This window comes from Microcebus murinus, chromosome 2, assembly GCF_040939455.1.
Source record: "Microcebus murinus isolate Inina chromosome 2, M.murinus_Inina_mat1.0, whole genome shotgun sequence".
NCBI classification, from domain to species: domain Eukaryota; kingdom Metazoa; phylum Chordata; class Mammalia; order Primates; family Cheirogaleidae; genus Microcebus; species Microcebus murinus.
Window position 1 is genome coordinate 104030438 of NC_134105.1, and position 25973 is coordinate 104056410.

Consider the following 25973-nt stretch of genomic DNA (forward strand, 5'->3'; position numbering starts at 1 on the left):
GACATCAATCAATAAATATCAGATCACAACGAGCTTTATACTAACAATACAAAAAAGTTTAAAGAGAATACAAAGGAAGGAGAATGATTCTAATAAAACTAATATAAAATGAATAATAGGTATTATGTCAGACAAATTAAATCAGTGCCAATCAATACTATGCTAACATAACATTATATAATTATGGTTACATACATACATACTCGCTGATGGCAGTTTGGCAATACATATCAAAAACCAGGCCAGGGCCGGGCATGGTGGCTCATGCCTGTAATCCTAGCACTCTGGGAGGCGGAGGCGGGCAGATTGCTCAAGGTCAGGAGTTCGAAACCAGCCTGAGCAAGAGCGAGACCCTGTCTCTACTATAAATAGAAATTAATTGGCCAACTAATATACATAGAAAAAATTAGCCAGGCATGGTGGTGCATGCCTATAGTCCCAGCTACTCGGGAGGCTGAGGCAGGAGGATCACTTGAGTCCAGGAGTTTGAGGTTGCTGTGAGCTAGGCTGATGCCATGGCACTCACTCTACCCTAGGCAACAAAGCGAGACTCTGTCTCAAAAAAAAAAACAAACAAAAAAACGAACCAGGCCAGGAGTGGTAGCTCACGTCTGTAATCCTAGCACTCTGGGAGACCGAGGTGGGAGGATTGCTCAAGGTCAGGAGTTCGAAACCAGCCTGAGCAAGAGCGAAACTCCTTCTCTACTAAAAATAGAAAGAAATTAATTGGTTGACTAAAAACATATAGAAAAAAATTAGCCGGGCATGGACTTGTTCTATCTTTATCAAATAATCCCACTCTTGGGAATGTATCCACAGGGATAAACTAAAAAGATTTTATAAAGCTCTTTGCACAATGATTCTTGGTAAAGCCTCACTAATAGCAAAACAAGAGGGGGAAAAAATGGCCAATAAAAGGACAATCATAGGGCCATTAAATATTGCTTTAAAAGGTAACATAACAACAACAACAAAAAAGAAAATGTTATAGCATAGAAAAAAAAATTTCAGGACGTTATGGTACAAAAAAAGCAAGACAGGCCAGACATGGTGGTTCATGCCTATGATCCTAGCACTTTGGTGGAGGCCAAAGTGGGAGGATGGCTTAAGGCCAGAAGTTTGAGATTAGCCTTGGCAACATAGCGAGACCTCATCTCTATAAAAGGTAGGAAAATTAACCAAGCATGGTTCCTCATGCCTAGGCCTGCAGTCCCATCTATTCAGGAGGCTAAGGCTGAGATAGTAGGATTGCTTGAGCCCAGGAGTTTGAGGTTGTGGTGAGCTATGTCATTGCATTCTAACCCAGAGAACAGAGCCAGACCTTGTCTCCAAAAAGAAAAAATAAAAAGAAGAAAAACACAAAATTTCTTAAATTGACAGTAGTTACTGTAAGAAATGCATAAAGAAAAAGAGAAAAACCATTGTTGTGGGATAGCAGGATAAAACATAAAAATTTTTATCCTTTGACAAATTTCCTTTAATAGTATTTTAGGATTGATTTTACAGTACATAAAAGATCAAACAAGGAAAAATGTTTCAAAAATGTGTATTGGTGTTGCACGCCCTAGAAGAATAATATTTGACACTGCCAAATACCATCTACACTGCTTTCCTTTTTTTCTTTTATGTCTTATTTTCCCTATGCTCCTTAAAAGGAACTATGTCTTTTCCTTGAGATATTCTTTTATTTTTTATAATTTTTTTTTTTTTTTTCCAAACTGAAGAAGCCCAGGATCCTTTGGATATTCTGTTCTTTTGATGCCCCGGAGTAAACACTTACTTGTCCTCAGCCTTGGTAAAGAAGATCTTATCCTGGGGATTCTTTGCCTTCAGGGAACACACTGGAAGTAGCTCTGGATACATGAAAACCTTGCTTGTAGCTAGGATCCAAGCCACTTGCTTTGGCAAACAGGGAAATTCACTGGCTGTAAGACAAATAATCTGTGATAAATAGAATTCTAGGGCAAAATAGGGATTCACAAAAACTTGTGAGTGTATTTTTACATTTAGGTAGAGCTGCTCTTATCTAACTTGATCCCCTCCCAACCAACCATCATCCCCAAAGAAGTTTCCATAGTCTTTCTAAACCTAACATTATGCCTAAAGGAAGTTCCATTCAGTGTCAATAAAAGTTGATTCTCTTTCCTATGTGGAACACTTAACACACTAAGTAACATGAACACTTACAAAGCACCTCGTAATACCTGGCACATGGTGTATGCTCAAAAAATTTTTACCTCCTTCCCCCTTTAAATCCTTGAAGGATAAGAGACCTTCAATAATGCTTTATTTCTTCCAGGATAAGATTCCAACTTCTTTAATCTCCCTCACAAATCTGGTATTCCAAATTTTATTTTTATTTGATTCTTACTTAACTTTCATTAAGTTCTCCCAGATTCCTCCTGAGGTTGGGAACAAAAAAACCGTAAAAGGAATGAGACAATTCAGTCTCATTCATTTCTGTCTCCCTAAGCCTCTCAATATCAGGCACCTCTGCCTTTCCAGAGATAAAAACTAATGTATTCATATTTCTTCTTCCTTAAGTGTTATTATTATGTCCCCAGAAGAAAAATGCAGGATACTATATGTGTAAATTATTACTATTACATATTCATTACCAACAGATAACTATTAGTTTGGGAGCAGTGTCTATGATATCATGTACTTAAATTCAACTATATTCAATTTAACTATAAGACTCAGAGATTTAAAATAAAATCCAAAGAAAATCTCAAATTTAAAACAAATCACAGGCCGGGCGCTGTGGCTCACGCCTGTAATCCTAGCTCTTGGGAGGCCGAGGCGGGCGGATTGCTCAAGGTCAGGAGTTCAAAACCAGCCTGAGCAAGAGCAAGACCCCGTCTCTACTATAAATAGAAAGAAATTAATTGGCCAACTGATATATCTATAAAAAATTAGCCGGGCATGGTGGCGCATGCCTGTAGTCCCAGCTACCCGGGAGGCTGAGGCAGAAGGATCACTCGAGCCCAGGAGTTTGAGGTTGCTGTGAGCTAGGCTGACGCCACGGCACTCACTCTAGCCTGGGCAACAAAGCGAGACTCTGTCTCAAAAAAAAAAAAAAAATAAAAAAAAAATAAAACAAATCACAAATAATTTGCTAAATCAGGAAACAAATCAGAAGCAAATTATTTGACTCAAGGGAACAGCAAACATTCTTTTTTAAAAAAAACTACACCAATGCAAGATAAAAACGAAACCTGCTCATAATCTAATTATCTCCAACAAAAAATAAAAAAAAAAAAAAAAAAAAAAAAACGAAACCTGCACATTTTCTTTAAAATATTGAACATGGCAAATGTACAACCTCTAACTTGTCCCTAACTCCCAAATCAACATTTCATTGAAAATGGAGATATCACCTACCCTACAATCATTATAAAAAAGAAAACGTGTTGATCATAATCGCATAAAGAGTAAAAACCTAAATATAACCACACTTTACCCTTTGACTTCCATCTTTACCAGACTCCAGGTCACCTTGATCTGACTCCTAATACTTACCCTCATCTCATTTAAGTTCAATTCTTAGCACTGAGTCCCATATCTATATCCCCCACATCCTTATGCTATTTGCTGCCTCCATATCTTACCTAAGCCCAAATATTATCATGTAATTCTAGAACTCACATAATGAGTACAAAGGGAGGATAAATGAGAGAAGGAAGAAATTACAAATATCCTGTGCTTTCCATTCCTATGGAATAAGACTCCCACCTCTTACTACAAGTAAAAACTTAAAGCTGACACATCTGTCTCCTACCAGTCTTCTTGACAGTTTTATGAGGACTCCAGTCAATGCTGACATGTGTGTTGAAGTCTTCAATAAGCTGCATAGCTCCAATCAGGTTACAGGGTTGGAATAAGGTCTGAAACTTGGGGTTGAACTGATGGTGAAGGGCAATGGAGCTTTGAGCAAAGGTTCCCAGCTCTTTCTGGGAAAAGAGGACACAAAGGAAATCTAAGACAATTCTAGACAATTAATACCAGTAGCCTTTATAATCTAATGCAAAACTGCCCTTACTACCACAGGATAAAAAGAGATAAAAATCATCATAAAGTCTTTCACAATAAACATTATTCCATTAAGAATGCTCTTTTGCTGAGTCCTTAGTTATTCAGGGACTACATTTGTGATACACTCATTCATTCTTGTTTTATTCTTAGACTTAGCATTTCCTAGCTTTTTGGATGTATGGTCTAGCTCCCAAGCTAGAATTAAGGTTCTCAAGAATGAGGACCATTACATTTTAAATTTTTTTGTCTTTTGGTTTCTCTGAGTAACACCTACAACAAAGTACTCCTCATGATCCTCCGAACACTGTAAGAGGTGAATACATCCTATTTAACACCAAGGAAATTTACAGTACTAGCAAACATACTCCTCAAAACTCCAAACAGACTTACTTAACCACTTCGGTATGGCGCTCAGCGGCCAAGAAACCTTGCCCACAGCCGCCACTCATAGTCTGCACGACAGTTTGTGCTGTGCATTGATGACAAATCCATTTTGCTCTTGTGTGATGAGGAAAGCTTTAAAGCACTGAAAGCTTCTTTGACTTTACAGGCAGCTTTACTTGCAATGTAAATCAGAATAGGTAACATATATATAGATGTTTTCATTACATTATTTTTAAATGTTCACAATTTTATTTTGATAAACGAAAAATTAGAAAAGTCATATCACGACTGTCAGCTAAAGTCGCTGTGTGCGTTCATCTATGGCCATCGACTATAGTCGACGCTCTGCTATGCGCGTTCATCTGTGGCTATCAACTATAGTCAACGCTCCTACTGAAGTGGTTAAGAAGCTGAAAGTATTATTGCTACCTATGAATTTAGGGGAATTTCTTATAAGGCTTAAAATTTCATCACTTTACAAGGGTTAAGTTGGAAAAAAAGAAAAGAATAAATAAATTTCAAAAGGCCTTCTTCCAAAATACTTTAAAATGTCATAAGCAAAATTAATTCTATACATAAAACACTAAGAATGGCCGGGCCCGGTGGCTCACGCCTGTAATCCTAGCACTCTGGGAGGCCGAGGCAGGTGGATTGCTCGAGGTCAGGAGTTCAAAACCAGCCTGATCAAGAGCGAGACCTCGTCTCTACTATAAATAGAAAGAAATTAATTGGCCAACTAACACATACAGAAAAAATTAGCCAGGCATGGTGGCGCATGCCTGTAGTCCCAGCTACTTGGGAGGCTGAGGCAGAAGGATTGCTTGAGCCCACGAGTTTGAGGTTGCTGTGAGCTAGGCTGACGCCATGGCACTCACTCTAGCCTGGGCAACAAAGCGAGACTCTGTCTCAAAAAAAAACAGGCCGGGCGCTGTGGCTCACGCCTGTAATCCTAGCTCTTGGGAGGCCGAGGCGGGCGGATTGCTCGAGGTCAGGAGTTCAAAACCAGCCTGAGCAAGAGCGAGACCCCGTCTCTACTATAAACAGAAAGAAATTAATTGGCCAACTGATATATATATATAAAAAAAAAAAAATTAGCCGGGCATAGTGGCGCATGCCTGTAGTCCCAGCTACCCGGGAGGCTGAGGCAGAAGGATCACTCGAGCCCAGGAGTTTGAGGTTGCTGTGAGCTAGGCTGACGCCATGGCACTCACTCTAGCCTGGGCAAGAAAGCGAGACTCTGTCTCAAAAAAAAAAAAAAAAAAAAAACAAACAAAAACAAAAACAAAAAACATTAAGATTGAGCCTAATGAATGGACAATAAATAAATAAATCCAATATCTATAAAATGAATAGCAGTATCAACAACCTAAGGAGCCAGAGTGCATCTAAAGATGAAAAGGAAGACCCAATAAAAATATCAAAAGAATAGTATTTAAAAAATTGAATCTGTTCTTTATCCTTTCAGGAGATTCAGTGAATTATGTTCTTTCAGCAAACATAGGAAGCCATAAGAGAAAGTAGGCATGGTGACCAGGAACATCCAGGAGAGAATAAACGAAAATTATAATCAGTGAAAAACTGTGGAAAATGACTTGCCATGCTAATTTCATACTCTAATCTTTAAAATTAGGGCTATTTGGCAGCTTACAAGAAATATCCTGGTGGTACTGGTCTCTGAAGTGAGATTGGGGTTGTAGGTGGCGAGAAGGTGGATTTGTGTCAACAGCTGAACATGCTAGGTAGGAAAGAACATAGTACAGTGACATGTTATGATGTTGCCATTTTAGAAACCCAGAAAGATCTTACCAAGATCTTTGCAACTATATCACAAAATTTTGCTTTCTGAAAAGACTACAAGAACAACATAGGATCTTGGCATAAATTTCTCAGACATGTTCTCTTTAGCAAAATGACAAAACGAGATGAAGTTTAACCTCAAACCAGAGGGACTGAGATTACAAAGAGGAAAAAAACTACTTCAACTACTTAGTGAAGGCCGTTACATTTCAGAATGGATTATTAAAGGACTCTTTGAAATCTATAATTCTCAGTACTATTAGGTTCCTTACATGCTTTCATGCCTGAACCATAAAGGCATGAACATGATGACCTCTCAGGGTCCTAATTGATGTGAAGATCCTATGGTCTATGATTTCAACAGAGAGTAAGATAGATACTTATCTCTGACTTTTATAAAGCTGCTAATTGTTGGCTTCAGTGTCAGGACCTGGGATAATATAATATTAACATTACCAAGAAAAGTCTTACCTGCTGCATCTGCTGCTGTAGTCTCTTCCTCTGTGCTACATCTAGAATTAGAGTCTGTTGAACTTTCTCACTTCGTGGCTTAACCTTCTCTACCTCCTGTTGCTGTTTGGCTGAAGATTTCTTCAATTTCAGCTGTTCAAATAGTTCCTTCACTGTCCGATGTTGTTCATTTAGCAAGTTGGCTAGTGGTTCCTCAAACCTATTGCCAACAGGGAGATGATTCAATGTAAACATTTTTCTAGGTCTACAACACATCTAATTCTTTCTATTGGTGAGCTAAGAGAGCCTAAATAATTTCCACTTACTGGTAATCCCCAAATCCCACTTTAGCCGACAAACTTTCAGACTTAGGCAAATCTTTTCCCAAAATTGTTAATATGGATTCAAATAAGATGGTTCTGCATTACCTCCCATCCCTTACCCCGTTCTTCTACAATTATTGCTCTGATACACAAATGAAGATGAAAATTAAAAATCTAGAAACAGTGAAACATCTGGAATAACAAAGCAGTCAAGGGGCTAGTGGGAACTCATCATTATTCTTAAATCATACTGATATCCACATTAATCTGGGACTTGTTCTTGAAAGTGATATAGAATCTCCTAGAAGTATAGCATTTGTTCTCTAATTTACTTGATCTAATTTACTTGATCTTGACCTTTCTTAAAAAGTCAAAGACCTAGCATGAAGCAGGAAAGAGATATACTAAAATATATCACAGTTTAGATAAATAGAACTGAAAAGTATCCCCAAAATATCTTCTTTTATCCCTTTAAATTCCTCTTCCAAGTTTCTTAACCCTAACTTCCCACCCCTATCTTCTGAGAGACTGTTTCCAGGGCTGAAGCAAAAATCCAAATACCTAACATGCTAGTTCTGAAGTAAAGGCAGATCAAGACGCTTAAGTGATTAAGCACATGCTGATACTCTATGCAATTAGGATAAGATCTGTTGAAGTAGCTATGACTAGCAGGTTATCACATTTCAAAGAATCCCCTATATTACAGCAATAGTTAAATGATAACAGTTTTCATTAGCATCTAGGGATGAAGATTATAGTATGCACTGTGGGTTTGGGCAGATCTTTAGGGTAAAAACCTAAAGCCCATGGGATTGTCCTCTGTGTGATCTTTTCTGAAAACTGAAAACTCCTGATCATCTGCACTACTATCACAGTAATAGAAGGGCAGAAGCATAAAAAAATAGATAATGCAAAAATAGCCTTCACTGGCCAGGCACAGTGCCTCACGCCTTAAATCCTAGCACTCTGGGAGGCCAAAGTAGGCGATCGCTTGAGGTCATGAGATCGAGACCAGCCTGAGCAACAGCGAGACCCTATCTCTATTAAAAATAGAAAAATAAGCTAGGCATGGTGGCACGTGCCTGCAGTCCCACCTACTTAGGAGGCTAAGACAGAAGGATTGCTTGAGCTCAGGAGTTTGAGGTTGCTTCGAGTTAAGGCTGATGCCGCATGGCACTCCAGCCTAGGCAACAGAGTAAGGATTTACCACAAGAAAAAAAACCTTTACCTGATTTTAGTAAGTATTACTTAGATAGCTGATAAGGGGAGCACAAAATTCACCTTCCCCAAGATGGTTGGGTTTTTTTGTTGTTTTGTTTTGCTTTTAATGACTGTGGCCTTATGGGATCCACTTATAGAATATAAGTGGGTTAAATATTGACTCTTAGAAATCTTGAGATTTTTGGTATTAGTTGTATAGTGGTATTTGTTATGATAGAATATGACAAGTATTTCTGACTTTTACACATTGGTTAGTGTATCCTGTCTTTTTCAGTGAATTTGGAAGGTCCCTGCAAGGCTAGCTTTCAGATGGATCCCAAGGTCTCTACTTAGGTAATGCTGTTAAGTGAAAACACAGGATTAATTGGAGACTGTGGGTCTGTTAGCTCTGCTTTGTTCCACCCATGGTACAACTGCATTCTGACCCCTTTATCTAATGACTGTATGCTGCTATCACAATGGATAACAATAGATTAAAGTGTAGATGCAAATCTACCATAAAAATAAAGGAAAAAATTACAGTTTTTACTTTCTGGATGGTGTAACAAAAGTGCCAACTTTTGCAAAAAGGACAGTACATACATTTCAGATTCCTTACTGCAGGTGCTTCAGAGTTTGCTCAACTAATGCTTAGGTGACTAACAAATTTTCAATAACATTTACCAGATGTTAATGGCAAATAGGGAGAACAAATGGGACATACTGGATATTACAATTTGGGGTAGTTTCTGTGGCTGGCCATGTCAAGTCCTACACACCTCTCCAGTACCACTCACCTGGAGAAGCTGCTATGGATGCCAGCTTCTGATTTTTCTCCCTTCCCAAACAGATACAGCTTGGTCTATAGCTGCACTGCCCCATAACAAGGAGATGTTTCACTTGACACCTAAATCCCCACAGCGTTCTGCATCCTTATATCAGTAACAGAAGTTAGTTAGGGATGGGAAATTGTTAACTGCAATTACTGAAAACATTTCAGAAATAAACTTTTCCTTCATTCTGACTCTCAAGATCTTTGGCTAGCCTACCGTAGGGCCTGAGGGGTGTTAAAGTTAGGACGAGTCTCAGCCACACGCTCCTCCTCCTCTGGGCCATCATCTTCCATATTGGAGAATCCCATTTCATCTTGGAACTGTGGGCAAAGGAAAGAAGGGAGAATGTGCCTATGAAAGTGATTCCAGCAGTGAGAAGGTAGAGTGAAAACTACAGATTATAGGACTTTAATCATGTACCCAGAAAGAGCTTACATTAGACTTTCTAACTTCAGGACTTCCACAACTTCACACTTGGGATGACTATTTTGCCAGGAAAAAAGTCTTTCAATCATCCAACTTGTAAAAGTAAGGACAGAGCACAAATAACTCAAAATGATCAATCTCTTAAAGAGAAATATCTTTCAAGCTGGGTGTGGTGGTGTGCACTTATAATCCCAACTACTCAGGAGGCTAAGGCAAGATGATTGCTTGAGCCCAGGAGTTCAAATCTAGCATGGGAAACATTTCAAGACTCTGTCTCAAAAAAACAAACAAACAGAAATATCTTTCAAGAGACAAATTTATGAAAAAGGTAATACTTGTGCACAGAGTAATCCAAAAATAGTTGACAGTAACACACTGCCACAATAGAAAAAAATTTTTTTCCTTGGGATCACAGTGTTTTATCATAAAATAAAATAAAAATTTTGAAAATAAAATGATCCTTTCTAATTTAATGAAAAATTTATTTTTTATTTTTTTCTGTGCATGAGTCACATGCAACTTTAAAAATAGTTCTCACGGCACCCAAGGTGAAGAGATGTGTATGTCACATGTGCTTCATGAGGCCCTGGGCTCAACACTAGCATGAGTTAAATACAACTCACACGGCAGTTAATGTCTTAAGGACATACCAAAGCATAATAAGGGAGAGCATCAAAAATTTGCATGGAAAAATTTCTAAGAATAACCTACATGTGGATAATCATGAGTTTACTGCTTAGCAAAATTCTCTTGCCACCATATTCTTTCCTGGGTGGACTAACAGGAGAACTGGCTCGGGCAGGCTACTATTCTAGAGAGAGGATCCCAGGAACCAAAGGACAGATCTTGGTGGAGAATCTACTTTTACTATTCCATATTCTCACTTGAGGATCATTACTCACAGTTTCAAACAGCTCTTCCATCAGCTCATTCACCTCCTTTTCTGCAAAAAAAGCCAAATGATATGCTGTTGGCATCAATTAGTTTCATTTTGTAATAAGAAAGAATTCCATGAAGACAATGTATGCTTGTTTTCTGAAAAGCATCTGACAAAATCATTGTATCTATCCTTCATTCATTCAAAAGCACTTATGGAACACTAATCATTCCTCAATCCCTGTTCTAAATGTTTGGAATACATGAGAGAACAAGAGACAGATCTTGTCTCATGAAGCTTAAATTCTATTAGGAAGACAAGCAGAAAATGTGGGCTAGATGATTTTATAATTAGATAAAGTCATAGATGGCTGGCCTATATAGCAAACCCATAGAGTACTGAATAGAGTCAAGAGACAAGACTCCCATGGTGTGTCACAGGACCCTGTCTTTGGACTTGAATTATTCAACAACTCTATCAATAACTTTAGAAGACCCAGAAAACATAATTATCAAAACATAAAGTTGGAAGAGACTGACAATCCAATTAATGACATATTCAAAATTCTATCTTTTTTCAAATCAACTGGATGGAACACGCAAGGATAAATTAAAGTCCTACATATAGCATTGATAAAAATCAGTTTCTTAAGTGCATGAAAAGGTGACATGACTTAATTAAAAACAATTAATGTGAAAAAGACCTGAAAGTTTGGATTGACTTCAAGTTCACTATGACACAGTATTTTCAAAATGGTACCCATATCTAAGAAGGCAGGAATATCACTGAACTATAGCAGAGTCTCAGACCATGACTAGAGAGGATTATGATCCATTCTTAAGAGGGCATAAAAAAGTAAAAATCCAAATGTTAGTGAGGATGAGGAACAACTGGAACTCTAATGAGAATGTGAAATAGAAAGCCAATTTTTGGAAAAAGGTCTGGCAATTTCTTATAGATCTAAGGGTACACTTATCCTATGACCTAATGATTCCTCTCCTAGATAGCTGAACCAAGACAAATGAAACAAATGTCCACAAAGGCTTACACAAGAAAGTTCAGAGCAGCTTTATTTGTGATTTCCAAAAATTGGAAAGAACCAAGGTATCCGTCAACATAAAAATAAATAAGTTATAGTAATTTTTCTTTTTTTTAATTTATTTTCTTCCTTTTTAAATTTTTTTTTCTCCCTCAAAATTCACATGTTGAGAAGTTATAGTATATTTATACAATGAAATCTTACTCAGCAATAAAAGGGAACATACTAATGATATATGCAATATGGATTAATCTCAAAAATATTCTGCTGGGGGAAGGAGCCTTCCACACGAAGCACATACTATATGATTGCATATGAAATTTGAAAACAGGCAAATTTCATCTGTGATTTAAAAAATCAGAGAGCTGGGAAAGTGCAGGACGCGAGCACAGAGCTCGGAACATGGATCAGGGCCGGCGCAATGGGCGGGGAGCAGGAGGAGTGGTTCGATGGCATGTTGCTGGCCATGGCGCAGCAGCACGAAGGCGGTGCGCAGGAGGTAATAGTCCTTGTGGCGTCGGCCCGTGCGGCATCAGCCCGGCTGGCCCAGCTACGCTCCTTCAGCCCTTCTTTGCCTTCGAGGGCCAAGATCCACCCCTGGACCTCATGGGTTTCTGGGATGCCCCCACGTTCTCACTGCGCCCTGACTATTGGGTCCAGCCACCTGCCAGCTGGTCTCCCCAGTCTCATATCATTCCCTGGACTCCCGTGCTCCTTTGTAGTTCCTGTCTTAGCAATTGTAGCATCCCTGAACCCACCCCTGGAATTCCCCTTGAGCTCTAGGAGCCCTCCTTGGTACTGCACATGCTTCCAGCCCCGCTTCTCCTTTGATGGCCGCCCCCAAAGAGCATCATTCCAGACTAACCATACCAGACATCATGATTTGCATCTATCCAGACTTGGAGCCAGCCAACATATGTGTGCGATGGGGTGTGGGGCGATGTTAGCACATGGTCATTTGAGGCCTTGAATGGGGAGAAAGGAAGCCTTTGTTCACAATCTGTTTCCACCACAAAGCTTGGGACCCTTCCAACTCTCCACACAGTTTCCTCATATGTAAGATGAAATCACAGATCCCCGTTTTTCTGAAATCATAGGAGTGTGGTGTCTTGAAGCAAAAGACAGTGAGTTCTTAGGAATCAGGCTTGTTCATTCAACAAGTATTTGCTGAGTGATTAATATGTGCCAGACATTCTCGTGACCAGGTCCTGGGGATACAGAAACCTGTCCTCGCCTTGATGGAGCTTACAAACAGCATTTCAAAAGCATAATTCATGCTGAGCGCCATCAGACACAGTAACACATAGTGTGTAAATGGTAAGGACCAACTAGTATAGATTCTGGAGTTGGTTTTTTTGAACAGAAGCAGAAAGTTTGAGGTAGAAAAGCATGTCTAGATTAGTTCAGAATTCTCAATGTATAAAGCAGCTGGCAACCAGAGAGTGGCAGGGATCATCCAATAGGCTGCTGACCTAGGCAGGACCAGACTAGGCAGGCCAGTGTGCTTTCCACAGTACATTGCTGATTCTGTGTCTCACTGGGGACAGGTTTTCATTGAGCTTTTCATTCCCATTCTTTCACCTAGGTGCCTGTGGTGACCAAGAGCTTCTAAGCCCTTTGAGGTGGGGATTTCTAATTTGCAAATGAGAAAAGGTATCCTGTCAGCATTCCCCTAAATTGTTGACACAAAACTGGATTTGAGAGATAATTCATTTTTGAGAGAATTGAAAAAGCATCTAGAAGCAGGAATTGAAGCCATTGAGATAAGTTCTAGCATCAGATTCAGACCCATTCACTTGGGCAAAGAAAAGGGCTTGTATGTGCTAACCTTAGGTCACCACTAAACTGCTTCAGCAAGAATTTTACTGAGCATGTACCTATAGTCATATCTGGTGCTTACTTTTGCGGATGTAGACAGAAAAAGCCATGGTTCATGGTTCCTACTTGTGAGAAGTTACTCTCTGCCAGTGGGACTCTTGCTCTGGGCCAGGTGAAGTTTGTTAAAAGCCTCACTTTCATTACCTCATTTGATCCTCACAAGATCCCTAGAAATGGTCCTGCAGCTTATTTCTGACTTACAGAGCTAAGTAACTTCCCCAGAGTCACAAAACTAATATGTATCAATCTGATACTCACCCCTATGCATTTAACCACTTGGCTGCACTGGTACCCCTGCCAGAGTTAGTCCATCTTGGCCTGAATTAAAGTAGCTTCATTTGCTCTCCTCCTTCTGGTTATGCCCCAGTAACTTAGCCAGGGTCTTGAAGGGCTTTTTTACTTTCTGGAGAAGAAAGCATTTCATGCCCTGGATGTACCACAAGGAAAGTGAGACATGTGCATACACGCAAGAAATGAGAAATCTGTCTTCCAGTGATCTAGGTAAGGTTAGGGTTACCTAGGTTTCATGGTGAGGGTGATTAAGGGGGCCTTTTAAGGAGGATGTCTCCTTAGTTGGGAGGCTCGGAGGTGATAAAAAAAAAAATCATAAAAGTGATTATCTCTGAGAGGATGATGTAGATTGACTTGGAGGGGGCTTGAAAAAACCTTCTGTGGTGATTATTCTATACTCTGATAGGGGTTTGGGTTACATAGGTATGTGCATGTCAAAACTCATTGTCGAGGTTGGCAGAATCTGTGGATGTAGAACCTGCAGGTAATGGAGCACTGACTGTATATATAAAAAGTTAATTAACTAGATGGTGGGTATATGGATGTCCACTGCATTGTTCTTTCAAGCTTTCTGTATGCTTAAAACAACTTCATAATAAAATGTAATGGGGGAAAGGGCTAAAAAAATAAAGGTTAGGCCAGGCGCGGTGGCTCATGCCTGTAATCCTAGCATTCTGAGAGGCTGAGGTGGGCGGATTGCTCGAGGTCAGGAGTTCGAAACCATCCTGAGCTAGAGTGAGATCCCGTCTCTACTATAAATAGAAACAAATTAATTGGCCAACTAACATATATATATATATTATATTATATATTATATATATATAAATTAGCCGGGCATGGTAGCGCATGCCTGTAGTCATAGCTACTTGGGAGGCTGAGGCAGCAGGATTGCTTGAGCCCAGGAGTTTGAGGTTGCCGTGACCTAGGCTGATGCCATGGCACTCACTCTAGCCTGGACAACAAAGTGAGGCTCTGTCTCAAAAAAAAAAAAAAAAAAAAAAAGGTACATTGGGGTTCAATAAGGAAAATGTTAATTGGGGAGGTGCTCAAGACTAGAACCTACTATCTGCAGAACTGATGAGCTCTCTGTCACTGGAGATATCCAAACAAAGACTAAAAAGCTACAAAGAAGTTATAAACAAATTCTCAAGTGGGAGGAAAATATATGACCACATGGAGCTTTTAAAACTGTGATTCTATGCTTTTTTATTTTAAAAGTTTCAGCCAGGCGCGGTGGCTCACGCCTGTAATCCTAGCTCTCTGGGAGGCCGAGGTGGGCGGATTACTCAAGATCAGGAGTTCGAAACTAGCCTGAGCAAGAGGGAGACCCCGTCTCCTACTATAAATAGAAAGAAATTAATTGGCCAACAAATATATATAGAAAAAAAAAATGAGCCGGGCATGGTGGCGCATGCCTGTAGTCCCAGCTACTCGGGAGGCTGAGGCAGGAAGATTGCTTGAGCCCAGGAGTTTGAGGTTCCTGTGAGCTAGGGTGATGCCACGGCACTCACTCTAGCCTAGGCAACAAAGCGAGACTCTGTCTAAAAAAAAAAAAAAATTTTATTATCCATATAAGGATAAGGATTTATTATAATCAAACAGGATAATATGACATAAGAGAATAAGGAGCATGAAAAAAAGGAAAATTCTACCCCAGCTTTCACTTATGATCACAGATTTCTATGACTAGAAAGATGGCCCTGCATTCAAGCATCTCAAAAAGGTACACTATTTGATTTGCAAATACCGCTACCAGTTCTACAACAATAAACAACAAAAAGCTCTTAAGAAGCTCACAGTATAGAGGACAAGACAGATACCAAATAAGTAATTATGAAAGCAATGAGTACATAAAGGACATAAAAAGTGGTATGGGAGTGCAAAGCAAGAAGATTGATCCTAATTAAGGAGGATCTCCCTGAGACATTATATAAACTGAAGAAAGTAATAGTTAGACAAACAAAAAGGGAAGGCAAGTGTACTCCAGGCCAACAGCCGAACTGAAATGAGATCTGCTTTTCTGCTTCAAGCAGGTGTTTTCTTACCAGCATATGATACTGTTGGTGGGTGCCACCCTCTCGAAAGACTTCCTTTGGTTTCCGTGACAATAGCTCTTCTTTGTTTTTCTTGTACTTGCCTAGATCCTCCTTCACAGTTTTCTCAAAGCCTAAACCCTCAATCTATTAATACATTTTCTCTTTAATTCCTGGTGCTTTCTTTTCAATGCTTCCTCTAATCTTAATTGTCATAATATATAAAAATAAATGGAAGATCTTCATAAAGGAACTGGTATGGGTGCGGTGGCTTACACCCGTAATCCTAGCACTCTGGGAGGCTGAGGCGGGAGATTGCTTGAGCTCAGGAGTTTGAGACCAGCCTGAGCAAAAGGGAGACCTCATTTCTACTAAAAATAGAAAAAGTGAGCTAGGCGTGGTGACACGTGCCTGTAGTCCCAGTTACTTGGGTGGTTGAGTCAGGAGGATCACTTGAGCCTAGGAATTTGAAGTTGCTGTGAGCTAGTCTGATGCAATGGCACTCTAGCCCAGGTGGCAGAGTGACACTGTCTCAAAAAAAAAAAAAAAAATGCAATAAAACAGCATGTAAGTCCTAAAGGATTATGTTTACATAATTTTCTTGCACAAAGAATTGCATTATTTAGGTATATAGTAAATACTTTTGGATGCTTATAAAGCTCTCTCCATAACCTGGTTAAGAGCCAACATCTTAACCTCCACCATGTTGTATATACAATTCCAGTAGAGTCATGCATACACTCAATAAAAATCAGTGGTTTCTGAAATACATGTTTTCCATGATTGGCACACTACTCAATGATGTAACTTTTTAAACAAATGACTCAAGCCAGGTTATCATAATTGTTTTATATGCCTCCAGTCTTGCTCTTTACTCACTAAATTAGTACATTAAACTGGAATTAAATCAAAGTGATCATTCTAAATCCAAATTGATTCCTATTGATTTCTGGCTTAAAACTCTTTTTGAGAGCTCAAAGATCCTCCATGATCTAAATACTACCTTATCTTTTCTACCACCACTCATTCACACAACAATACCAAACTACTTAGTATTTTCCAAGCACAGTTTTTTATTGTTTTACAATCCCAAGGTTTGAAGATCCTCTTCTATTTCCAATATCCTTCTCTATCCCCAGGGACCAAAAATCTATTACTCCTTCAAAACTAAGGTAGAATATTTCATTTGGTGAATCCTTGCCTAAGTTCTCCTACCCTACTCAATACCATATAGTTCCAGATGGCACCCTCTTTTAGACCACTATTATACTTCATACAAAACCTATTACAGCTTCATGTCCCTGTTTGGGTGCATGCATGCATGTATGCATAAATAAATAAAAATAATAATTAAAAAACAACAAAAACCTATTATAGCACTTATCATGTTGTATTATAACTTTTTCTGTTTGTACTCCCCTATAAAGGTGACCTCCTACAGAGCAGAGGCCAAGTTTTATTCATCTGGGTATTCCAAGCACAATCCCTTCCAAATAGTAATAACTCAATACATGAGTATGGGATGTACAAATGAATAACTGATAGGCTTTATGAATATATGCCTAAATTTAAAGAATTACAGAAATAAAATGGTAGAGACGAAACTTAAATGTCTTAACTTGGATGGGCTGTAAACTTCACCCCCAAAAATCTATAAAGTAAAGGAAGGCAGATGCAGAGCAGTCAAGAACAGGACTCATAATAAATGCAGACTCACTGGTGATTCTCACTGCCCGGTCAGTACGGAAATCCTCTGTGTCAGGTTCATCAAGATCTTCCAGGAAATTATATTCTGGATCATCATCATCATCTGCTTCATCTAGGGAAAAAAATGTTTCAGATACTTATCCCCAAATCTGAACTCATATCTTTAGTGAAAACTTAAGATTTTCAACACCATAACAATCTGTTCCAATAAAGCACACTTATACTTAACATTTTTTCTTTTCCAGACAGACTCTCATGAGGGAGAAAAACACCCATATTTCTACTACTCTAATATAACACTTTATTATTTTTGTACATTTTTTAAGTTACTTATGATTCTTATTGTAGGGACATAATTTTTCATACTTGTTATGTATATATTATGTTTTGCTTTTGTCATGCATGTATTGAACATTTATAGAATGGTTATGTTTAATTTTATATGTATATAGAGGTTAAGTATCCCTTATCAGAAATGCTTGGGACTAGAAATGTTTTGGATTTCAGATTTTTTCGAATTTTGAAATATTTGTATTATATATACTCACATGTTAAGCATCCTAAATTTGAAAATTTAAAATCCATAATGTTTCAATGAGCACTTTTTTTGAGAGTCATGGTGGCACTCAAAAAGCTATGATGTCTTTTTTTTTTTTTTTGACACAGAGTCTCACTTTGTTGCCCAGGCTAGAGTGCAGTGGCGTAGGCCTAGCTCACAGCAACCTCAAACTCCTGGGCTCAAGCGATCCTACTGCCTCAGCCTCCTGAGTAGCTGGGACTACAAGCATACGCCACTATGCCTGGCTAATTTTTTCTATATATTTTAAGCTTCCAAGTAATTTCTTTCTATTTTTAGTATAGACGGGGTCTCACCCTTGCTCAGGCTGGTTTCGAACTCCTGACCTCAAGGGATCCTCCCAACTCGGCCTCCCAGAGTGCTAGGATTACAGGCGTGAGCCACCACCCCCAGCCCTATGATGTCTTTTTAATTCCTAAATAAAAATTGTGTCATTAAATTATGGAATTTTTGCATAGCGTCATCCTAGAGATATCCTAGAGATATGATATTTTTCCCCAAAGAACTTTATATTCGTGTTAAATAAATCCTTCTCTGATGATGGCAATGGTATATGTATATGTGTGTGTATGTGTGTGTATACATATATAGTACAGTACAGTACCCTAGCCACTAGCCACATGTGATTATGGAGAATTTGAAATGAGGCTAGTGAAGCTGAGGAACTGAATTTAAAAATAAATAAAAGAGGCCCGGCGCGGTGGCTCACGCCTATAATCCTAGCAATCTGGGAGGCCAAGGCAGGCGGACTGCTTGAGGTCAGGAGTTCGAAACCAGCCTGAGCAAGAGCGAAACCCCGTCTCTACTATAAATAGAAAGAAATTAATTGGCCAACTAATATATATATATATAGAAAAAATTAGCTGGGCATGGTGGCACATGCCTGTAGTCCCAGCTACTTGGGAGGCTGAGGCAGTAGGATTGCTTGAGCCCAGGAGTTTGAGGTTGCTGTGAGCTAGGCTGATGCCATGGGACTCATTCTAGCCGAGAAACAAAGCGAGACTCTGTCTCAAATAAATAAATAAATAACTATAAAAAGAATACCTTAATTTCTTGCTATTATGTATTCATTAAACTGAAGAGGAGATCTTTATGTATTATAATGGAAAAATATCTAAATTATATTGTTAAGTGAAAGAAGTTGCAGATGCAAAAGAATATGCATAGTATGATTCTTTTTGTGGAAAAAAAATTCTTGTTTGAGATAAATGAGTGCTTAATTGAATACACAGAGAATACCTATAAAGAAAGACATGAACTATTAACAAAGATTGAAGAATAGAACTCTTTTCGCTTTGTACCCTTCCATGTTTTAATTTTTCATAATAAATGAGCATCTTTTGTTAAAAACAAAAATATACACACACGTTTTTGATTCACAATCATTGGAAAATTTGTGAGTAACCCTAATCTAACTTGATAATTCTTTACTCAACATTTATACTCTTAGAAAGGAAGGATTAAATGCAAAAAAAGAGAAAAAAGTAAAAGTAAATACAATTATTTAAAAATAAAGTATATAAATAAAAGAAATTTATACTCAGCTTATATTAATTTGCACTGTTTACATATAGGTATTTAAATATCATCTTTTCTATCTATTTGTGAGTTTATCGCACCAATAAAAATTATTTAATTCCTTAGGAATGAAATCCTGTCTTCCTTTCCTTCCTTTCTTTCTCTCTTTTTCTTTTTTAATAGAGACCGAGTCTCACTCTTGCTCAGGCTAGTCTTGAACTCCTGAGCTCACACAATCCTCCCTTGGCCTCTCAGAGTGCTAGGATTACAGGCGTGAGCCACCGCGCCTGGCACTATCTTCCTTTCTCTATAGTACTTTCTACATAAGCTCTTCACTGCAAGTTATTTACAAGCATTGCTGAATAATGAAAGTTCTCAGAAAAGCCTATGACATATGAATAGCGTGTACAGGTTTGGACTCCATCCGTTTAGGTAACAAAAACTGCAGCAGACAGCTTTTGCCCATACTACACTAATGGGTCAGCCAACATTATTCTCAGAACATCCATTTAACAAACATGCTGAAAAATCATTTAGAAGAGTTTCTTCTAAGTTCTGCTTAGCTTTTAGTACCTCAGTCATGGAATCTGTCCTCTGAGCCTAATTACTTTTTTGACTGATTAACAATCAGCATCTACCCAGCTGGTCTTAGGTTGGTATACCATTCTTGGTGTTGTTTTTAAATTATTTTCTGCAAATGAGACTCTCACTTTAATAACATGCAGACCAGATGATACTAGAAATATATGAAAATAGTTAACTATATAAATGCTATAAAAATAGCCCAGCTTATGGATAAAATTTGGTACTGGGAACTTCTATCTATTTCCTATTTGGAGGCACCTACTAAATTCAGCTGGTAAATCTGGGGGCCTCAACCACTCTAATCATTGGCTTTGTGTGCTCTTTTTATAATCTGTCCTAATAGACACACTAAAAAATACTTCAAAGTTTTAAAGAAAGGGGATTTTCATCCTCCTTCAACCATCAGTCTATTTCCTCAATCAACACTCTTACCTCTTCCAGACCAGTAGTTTCCAATCTTTAAGATATATAAGGATTAGACCCATTAGATTCTGATTCACTATTTATTGGGTGAGGCCCTGCAATCTGTATATATTTTTTTCAAAATCTTTCATATAATTTATTTGAAAATATGCTGAATTTGTTCCCAAGTCTAATTTTTAAAGCTGTATAAAGGAAATTCACATCATTTGCAGATACATAATTTAAGTTTTACAAATATTCTAGAAGGCATCTTCATTAGTGGTGATCCATGCAGGATATGAGATTTATTTATTTATTTATTTTTGAGGCAGAGTCTCACTTTGTTGCCCAGGCTAGAGTGAGTGCCATGGTGTCAGCCTAGCTCACAGCAACCTCAAACTCCTGGGCTCAAGCAATCCTCCTGCCTCAGCCTCCCAAGTAGCTGTGACTACAGGCATGTGCCACCATGCCCGGCTAATTTTTTCTATATATATATTAGTTGGCCAATTAATTTCTTTCTATTTATAGTAGAGACAGGGTCTCGCTCTTGGCTCAGGCTAGTTTCAAACTTCTGACCTCAAGCAATCTGCCCGCCTCGGCCTCCCAGAGTGCTAGGATTACAGAGGCGAGCCACCGTGCCCAGCCAGGATACGACTTTTTTTTTTTTTTTTTTGAGACAGAGTCTCACTTTGTTGCCCAGGCTAGAGTGAGTGCCGTGGCGTCAGCCTAGCTCACAGCAACCTCAAACTCCTGGGCTCGAGCAATCCTGCTGCCTCAGCCTCCCGAGTAGCTGGGACTACAGGCATGCGCCACCATGCCCGGCTAATTTTTTACATATATATCAGTTGGCCAATTAATTTCTTTCTATTTATAGTAGAGACGGGGTCTCGCTCTTGCTCAGGCTGGTTTTCAACTCCTGACCTTGAGCAATCCGCCCGCCTCGGCCTCCGAGAGAGCTAGGATTACAGGCGTGAGCCACCGCGCCCGGCCCAGGATACGACTTTTAAATGCTGTTTCTACCTTCCTTGTGTGCTCTCAGTACAGTTTTTACTCCCCATTAGGCTTGATTCTATTGGGACGTGTTCACAACTGGAAGCCATATGCAAATTCTGAAAGTGTTTCTTGCCTTTCTCATAAGGTATCATGTGTAACATGTGTCCTAGCCAGCTGTTAATCATTTATTACAGAGGCGAGTGGCTGTAGTTAGTAACACCTGCTCTTTGGCCTGCATCTTTCTCATCAACGCTTCTGGCAAATCAGTCTGGAGCACAAGGGTAGATGAAGGGGGTAGACATGGGTACATCTTTCACCAGTTAAGTAGCTAGTAACCTGACTTGTATTTCTGGAAACTGAAAATGAAAGTATCTGCCTCGAGAGAGTCCTACAAGTGTGCTGGCTGTGAGCCATAGAGATTGACAAGAAATCTATATCTTTAATAAGCACCATTCAACACATACATCCTTACATTCCTTAATTCAAGTTCTAGGAACCGTATTATGAGAAACAGTGCTCTAGATTGCCAAAATCCTGACAGCCAACTCTGTCTGGCCTTTCCTCCTCAGCAGCTACCAACTTGGCTCTTTGAACCAAAGTGGTGAAAATGAGGGCACCAAACCTGATGCTACTGATAAGGCTATGAGAACCTGACTTACTGTCAGTATTTTATATTAGCCTACATCAAAGACAAAAAGTATACCTTGTTATAAAAAGTCACATCCTTTAAAAAAATGTTTTAACTTCCCCCAAGTCCTCTCTGATTAAGTTCCTAGAATATTAAACTGGGTTCTAGTCCTGTCAGTATAACAAATTGATTCTGTAACATTGAGCAAGACAATGAATTTCTCTCAAATTTCAGTATCTACAAAATGGTTAGAACTGTCTTTCCTGTCCATTCCTTTTTGCAAAGATTTTGAATCTGAGTGTCAAACCTTGGATAAGGATGGTAGAAAAAGGAAATGTCAATAAATGAACTTTAAGAGCTATATAAATCCCCAAAAAACACAAACAAAAATTGTATGTATGTAGATAAATACATTTTTCTGGGGGAAGGCTGTGTAGTTTTCCTCAGAGTCTCAAAGGGTGAGTAATAGAAAACTCAGAAGCTTAGACTCTATCAAAAAGACTAATAGGATAATATATCAGTCACTGATTGTTAAGGAACTCATTCTGCAATAACTATGTCAATGATTCGGCTTCAAACTTAATCTTTTTCTCCTTATACAATTTTGTCATTTTGTTGCTTCTTAGCACCTCTGCTATAGAGGGTGGGTGCAAAGGAAGAAAAATGCTAAGATTCAAACCAATTTGCTTCCTGTTATCTACCTTTTCTAAATGTTTGAGAAAACTTCTAAAACTTAAATTTAGGACTAAAATGCGATTCTTCCTATTCCCACATTAACGTGGAAAACTAAAAGGTAACTAACTACATATTTGAAAACTCTTAAGAGATGCACATCAAACTATTATCAGTGGTCTCTCTGGGGCATGAAACTGTCATCATGGGGAGAGGCTTTAATAGTTTTCTTTATATAATATTTGACTTCTTCATACCAAGCATGTATTCTTCCTGCAGTTATAATAGAAAGAAAAAAACTGTGGGAAGGATACATCCTACAGCCGCAGTCCCCAGCCCCCAGGCTGTGGCCCATTATTGGTCTGTGGCCTGTTAGGAAAGGGGGCACGCATCACTGCCTGAGCTCCATAACACACGACATCTCCCCCATGACATCCCGCCCCATCCCCAGTCCATGGAAAAATTGTCTTCCATGAAAGCAGTCCCTGGTGCCAAAAAGGTTGGGGACCTCTGTCCTACAAAACCCACAATACAGATTTATTTTATATCACTTCTACACATCTGCCTCCTCTCCTCCCTGTTACTGTTATCAAAAATCGTTCAAAGGTCCATCTCAAGTACCTCCTCTTTCAAGTAGCTGCCTCTGATCATCATAAACAGGAATTATCATTCCCTCTTCTAAAACTTTACAACAGAATTTACATCATTTTTATGGCATATCTGACATCATTCATCTAAAATGTATTACAAACTTGGCCGGGCACGGTGGCTCACGCCTGTAATCCTAGCTCTCTGGGAGGCCGAGGTGGGCGGATCATTTGAGCTCAGGAGTTCGAAACCAACCTGAGCAAGAGTGAGACCCCGTCTCTACTATAAATAGAAAGAAATTAATTGGTCAACTAATATATATAGAAAAAAAATTAGCCGGGCATGGTGGCGCACGCCTGTAGTCCCAGCTACTTGGGAGGCTGAGGCAGCAGGATCGCTTGAGCCCAGGAGTTTGAGGTTGCTGTGAGCTAGGGCTGACGCCACGGCACTCACTCTAGCCTGGGCAACAAAGTGAGACTCTGTCTCAAAAAAAAAAATAAAATAAAATAAAATGTATTACAAACATAACAATGACCAAGGCACCCTGTCATTCAAACAGATTTTATTCATTGACTAAATGATTACATTCCTTTATCCATCACAGATTCTAATTTTTTTCTTTTTCTTTTATTTAAAAGCCAGTCAAAATTAGCAGTGAGGGGCTGTATATCAACTTTAGTGACACTAATGTTAATAAGTCTTGATAACCCACTACCATCAGACCAGCGCGATCACAGGTTTCAGCACAGTGCTTTATATGAGACTTGATAAACATTTGTCAAATGATGTAAAATATAATTAATAGTATCATAAGGTATGTTCAAGGACTTGTTATTTCCTTTCATTCATATATCCTACCTTACTCCTACCCTTACCTATCTAACCACTTAGTCTATTTCCATCGAAATTTCTATCTGATCAATATGCCTTCCTCATTTCTGGCAACACCATTATTTCTTTTGGCAACTACATACTCCAACCACAAAAGTTCCATAAGGACTCCCTGCTGGAACAGTCTGCTTATTAATCAATCCCATGCAACACCAAGAGAGTGGGCATGTAATCAAACCAAGCCAACTTGATTTGTTCTCCTGGATTTTTCAACTGGAGCTTGTAGGGTATAGTCCTAATGTGTAGACAAAGCAAAAAATAATCACAGAGTGCTTATGTTCATAGTTTCAGCCTTGTAGAAAAAAATAAGTTTGAGAATGGAGCTGAGTGACAAAAATAAGTAAAATAAAGAGGAAATGAAGATCTTAACAGTGCCTCTTAGTTCCATTGCAGGTTTTTCTGCCCTTCTCAAAGGCTGGTTTCATTTGACATCAGGCAAGATAGAATTAGGATTATTTCAATTGCATCATAAAAGCCATTAACAAACACAAGGTTCTTTTGGTGAATCAGTGAACCTTCAAGAAGTCATATTATATACAAAATTTTGTGTCCATGTATGTTTCAGGGGATTCAAATCTTAGCATTCAAAAGATTCCTAAAAAGATTCTTCTTTTTTTTTTTTTTTTTTTGTATTTAAAGACCAGATTATGAGCTTTGGCCCAAAAACATTCTTTACAAAAGAAGAAAAATTAATTACTGATTTAAGATAAATTAGCAAACACAAACTAAATTCTATTAACCCAAAACACTCCGTTCTTTAAGCTTCCAACTAATAAAAATGTTGCTACAGAGATAATGGACAGAATAGATAATAAATGCAAACAAAATCATTTACCTTCATTCTCCACATCATCATTCATGAGTCCCCCTAGCCACATCTTCCAGTCCTCATCATCTGCGGTATTGGGATCATACATATCTGGAGTGATATCTGGAGCTTGGAGCTCTGCCTCTAGTTGGCCCAGGGGAACATCTTTCAGGGGCATCTTAGAACGTGTTCGAAATGCAATGAGACTATCATCCATGGACTAGCCAATGGAGAAAGAGAAAAAAAGTCGCTGAGTGAATAATGTTTCCCAATTCTCCAAATCTCATCATCTCCTCTGTGCTTCCCTTCTTTATTAAAATCACAAGCTCTCTCCTCTAAAAAATTTGGATTTACTATTGTTTGTTTGTCTGAACACTTTAAGAACATGCCATAAGTTTGAAACGAACATTTCAAGAACATTTGTAACAGCTTGATTGAGATATAATTCACATACCATAAAATTCACCCTTTTAAAGTATTAATATATAATTGCATGGACTTTACTATATTCACAGAGTTATGCAACTATCACCACTATCTAATTTCAAAACATTTTAATTAACCCACCAAAAAGAAATCCCATACCCATTAGCGGCCACCACACTTTGCTTCTCTTCCCAACTCCTGTTAACCATTAATTTACTTTTTGTCTCCACGGATATGCTTCTGCATATGACATTTCACATAAATGGAACCATACAATGTGTGGCCTATCTCTGGCTGCTTTCACATAGCATAATATTCAAAGATCACCCTTATTGTAGCATTTATCAGTACTTCCTTTTTATTGCTCAAGGATATTCCATTGTATAGAAATGTCACATTTTACTTATTTATCAGTTGATGGACATTTCAGTTGTTTCTACTTTGGGGCTATTAAGAACAATGCTGCTATATTTCATGTGAACATATGTTTTCAGTTTTCCTGGAGTGGAATTGCTGGGTCATATGATAAACTATGTTTAACTTTGTGAGGAACTACCAAACGGTTTTTCAAAGTAGCTGTACCATTTTACATTTCCATTAGCACTGTATGAG

General features: G+C 38.6%; 1 protein-coding gene across 14 annotated transcripts in view; it reads right to left on the minus strand.

The window, feature by feature from the left end:
- GON4L (gon-4 like) overlaps positions 1–25973 on the minus strand; it is a 94377-nt gene that overhangs the window by 22159 nt on the left and 46245 nt on the right. For 13 of the 14 annotated variants that reach the window (XM_076000217.1, XM_076000219.1, XM_076000221.1 and 10 more), the window contains 8 exons: positions 24963–25155; positions 17284–17385; positions 10351–10391; positions 9239–9342; positions 6688–6886; positions 6068–6154; positions 3782–3953; positions 1781–1925 (listed from right to left, as the gene is read on the minus strand). In XM_076000217.1, coding sequence (XP_075856332.1) covers positions 1781–1925; positions 3782–3953; positions 6068–6154; positions 6688–6886; positions 9239–9342; positions 10351–10391; positions 17284–17385; positions 24963–25155 — 1043 coding nt within the window. The other variant, XM_076000225.1, reaches the window with a different exon arrangement.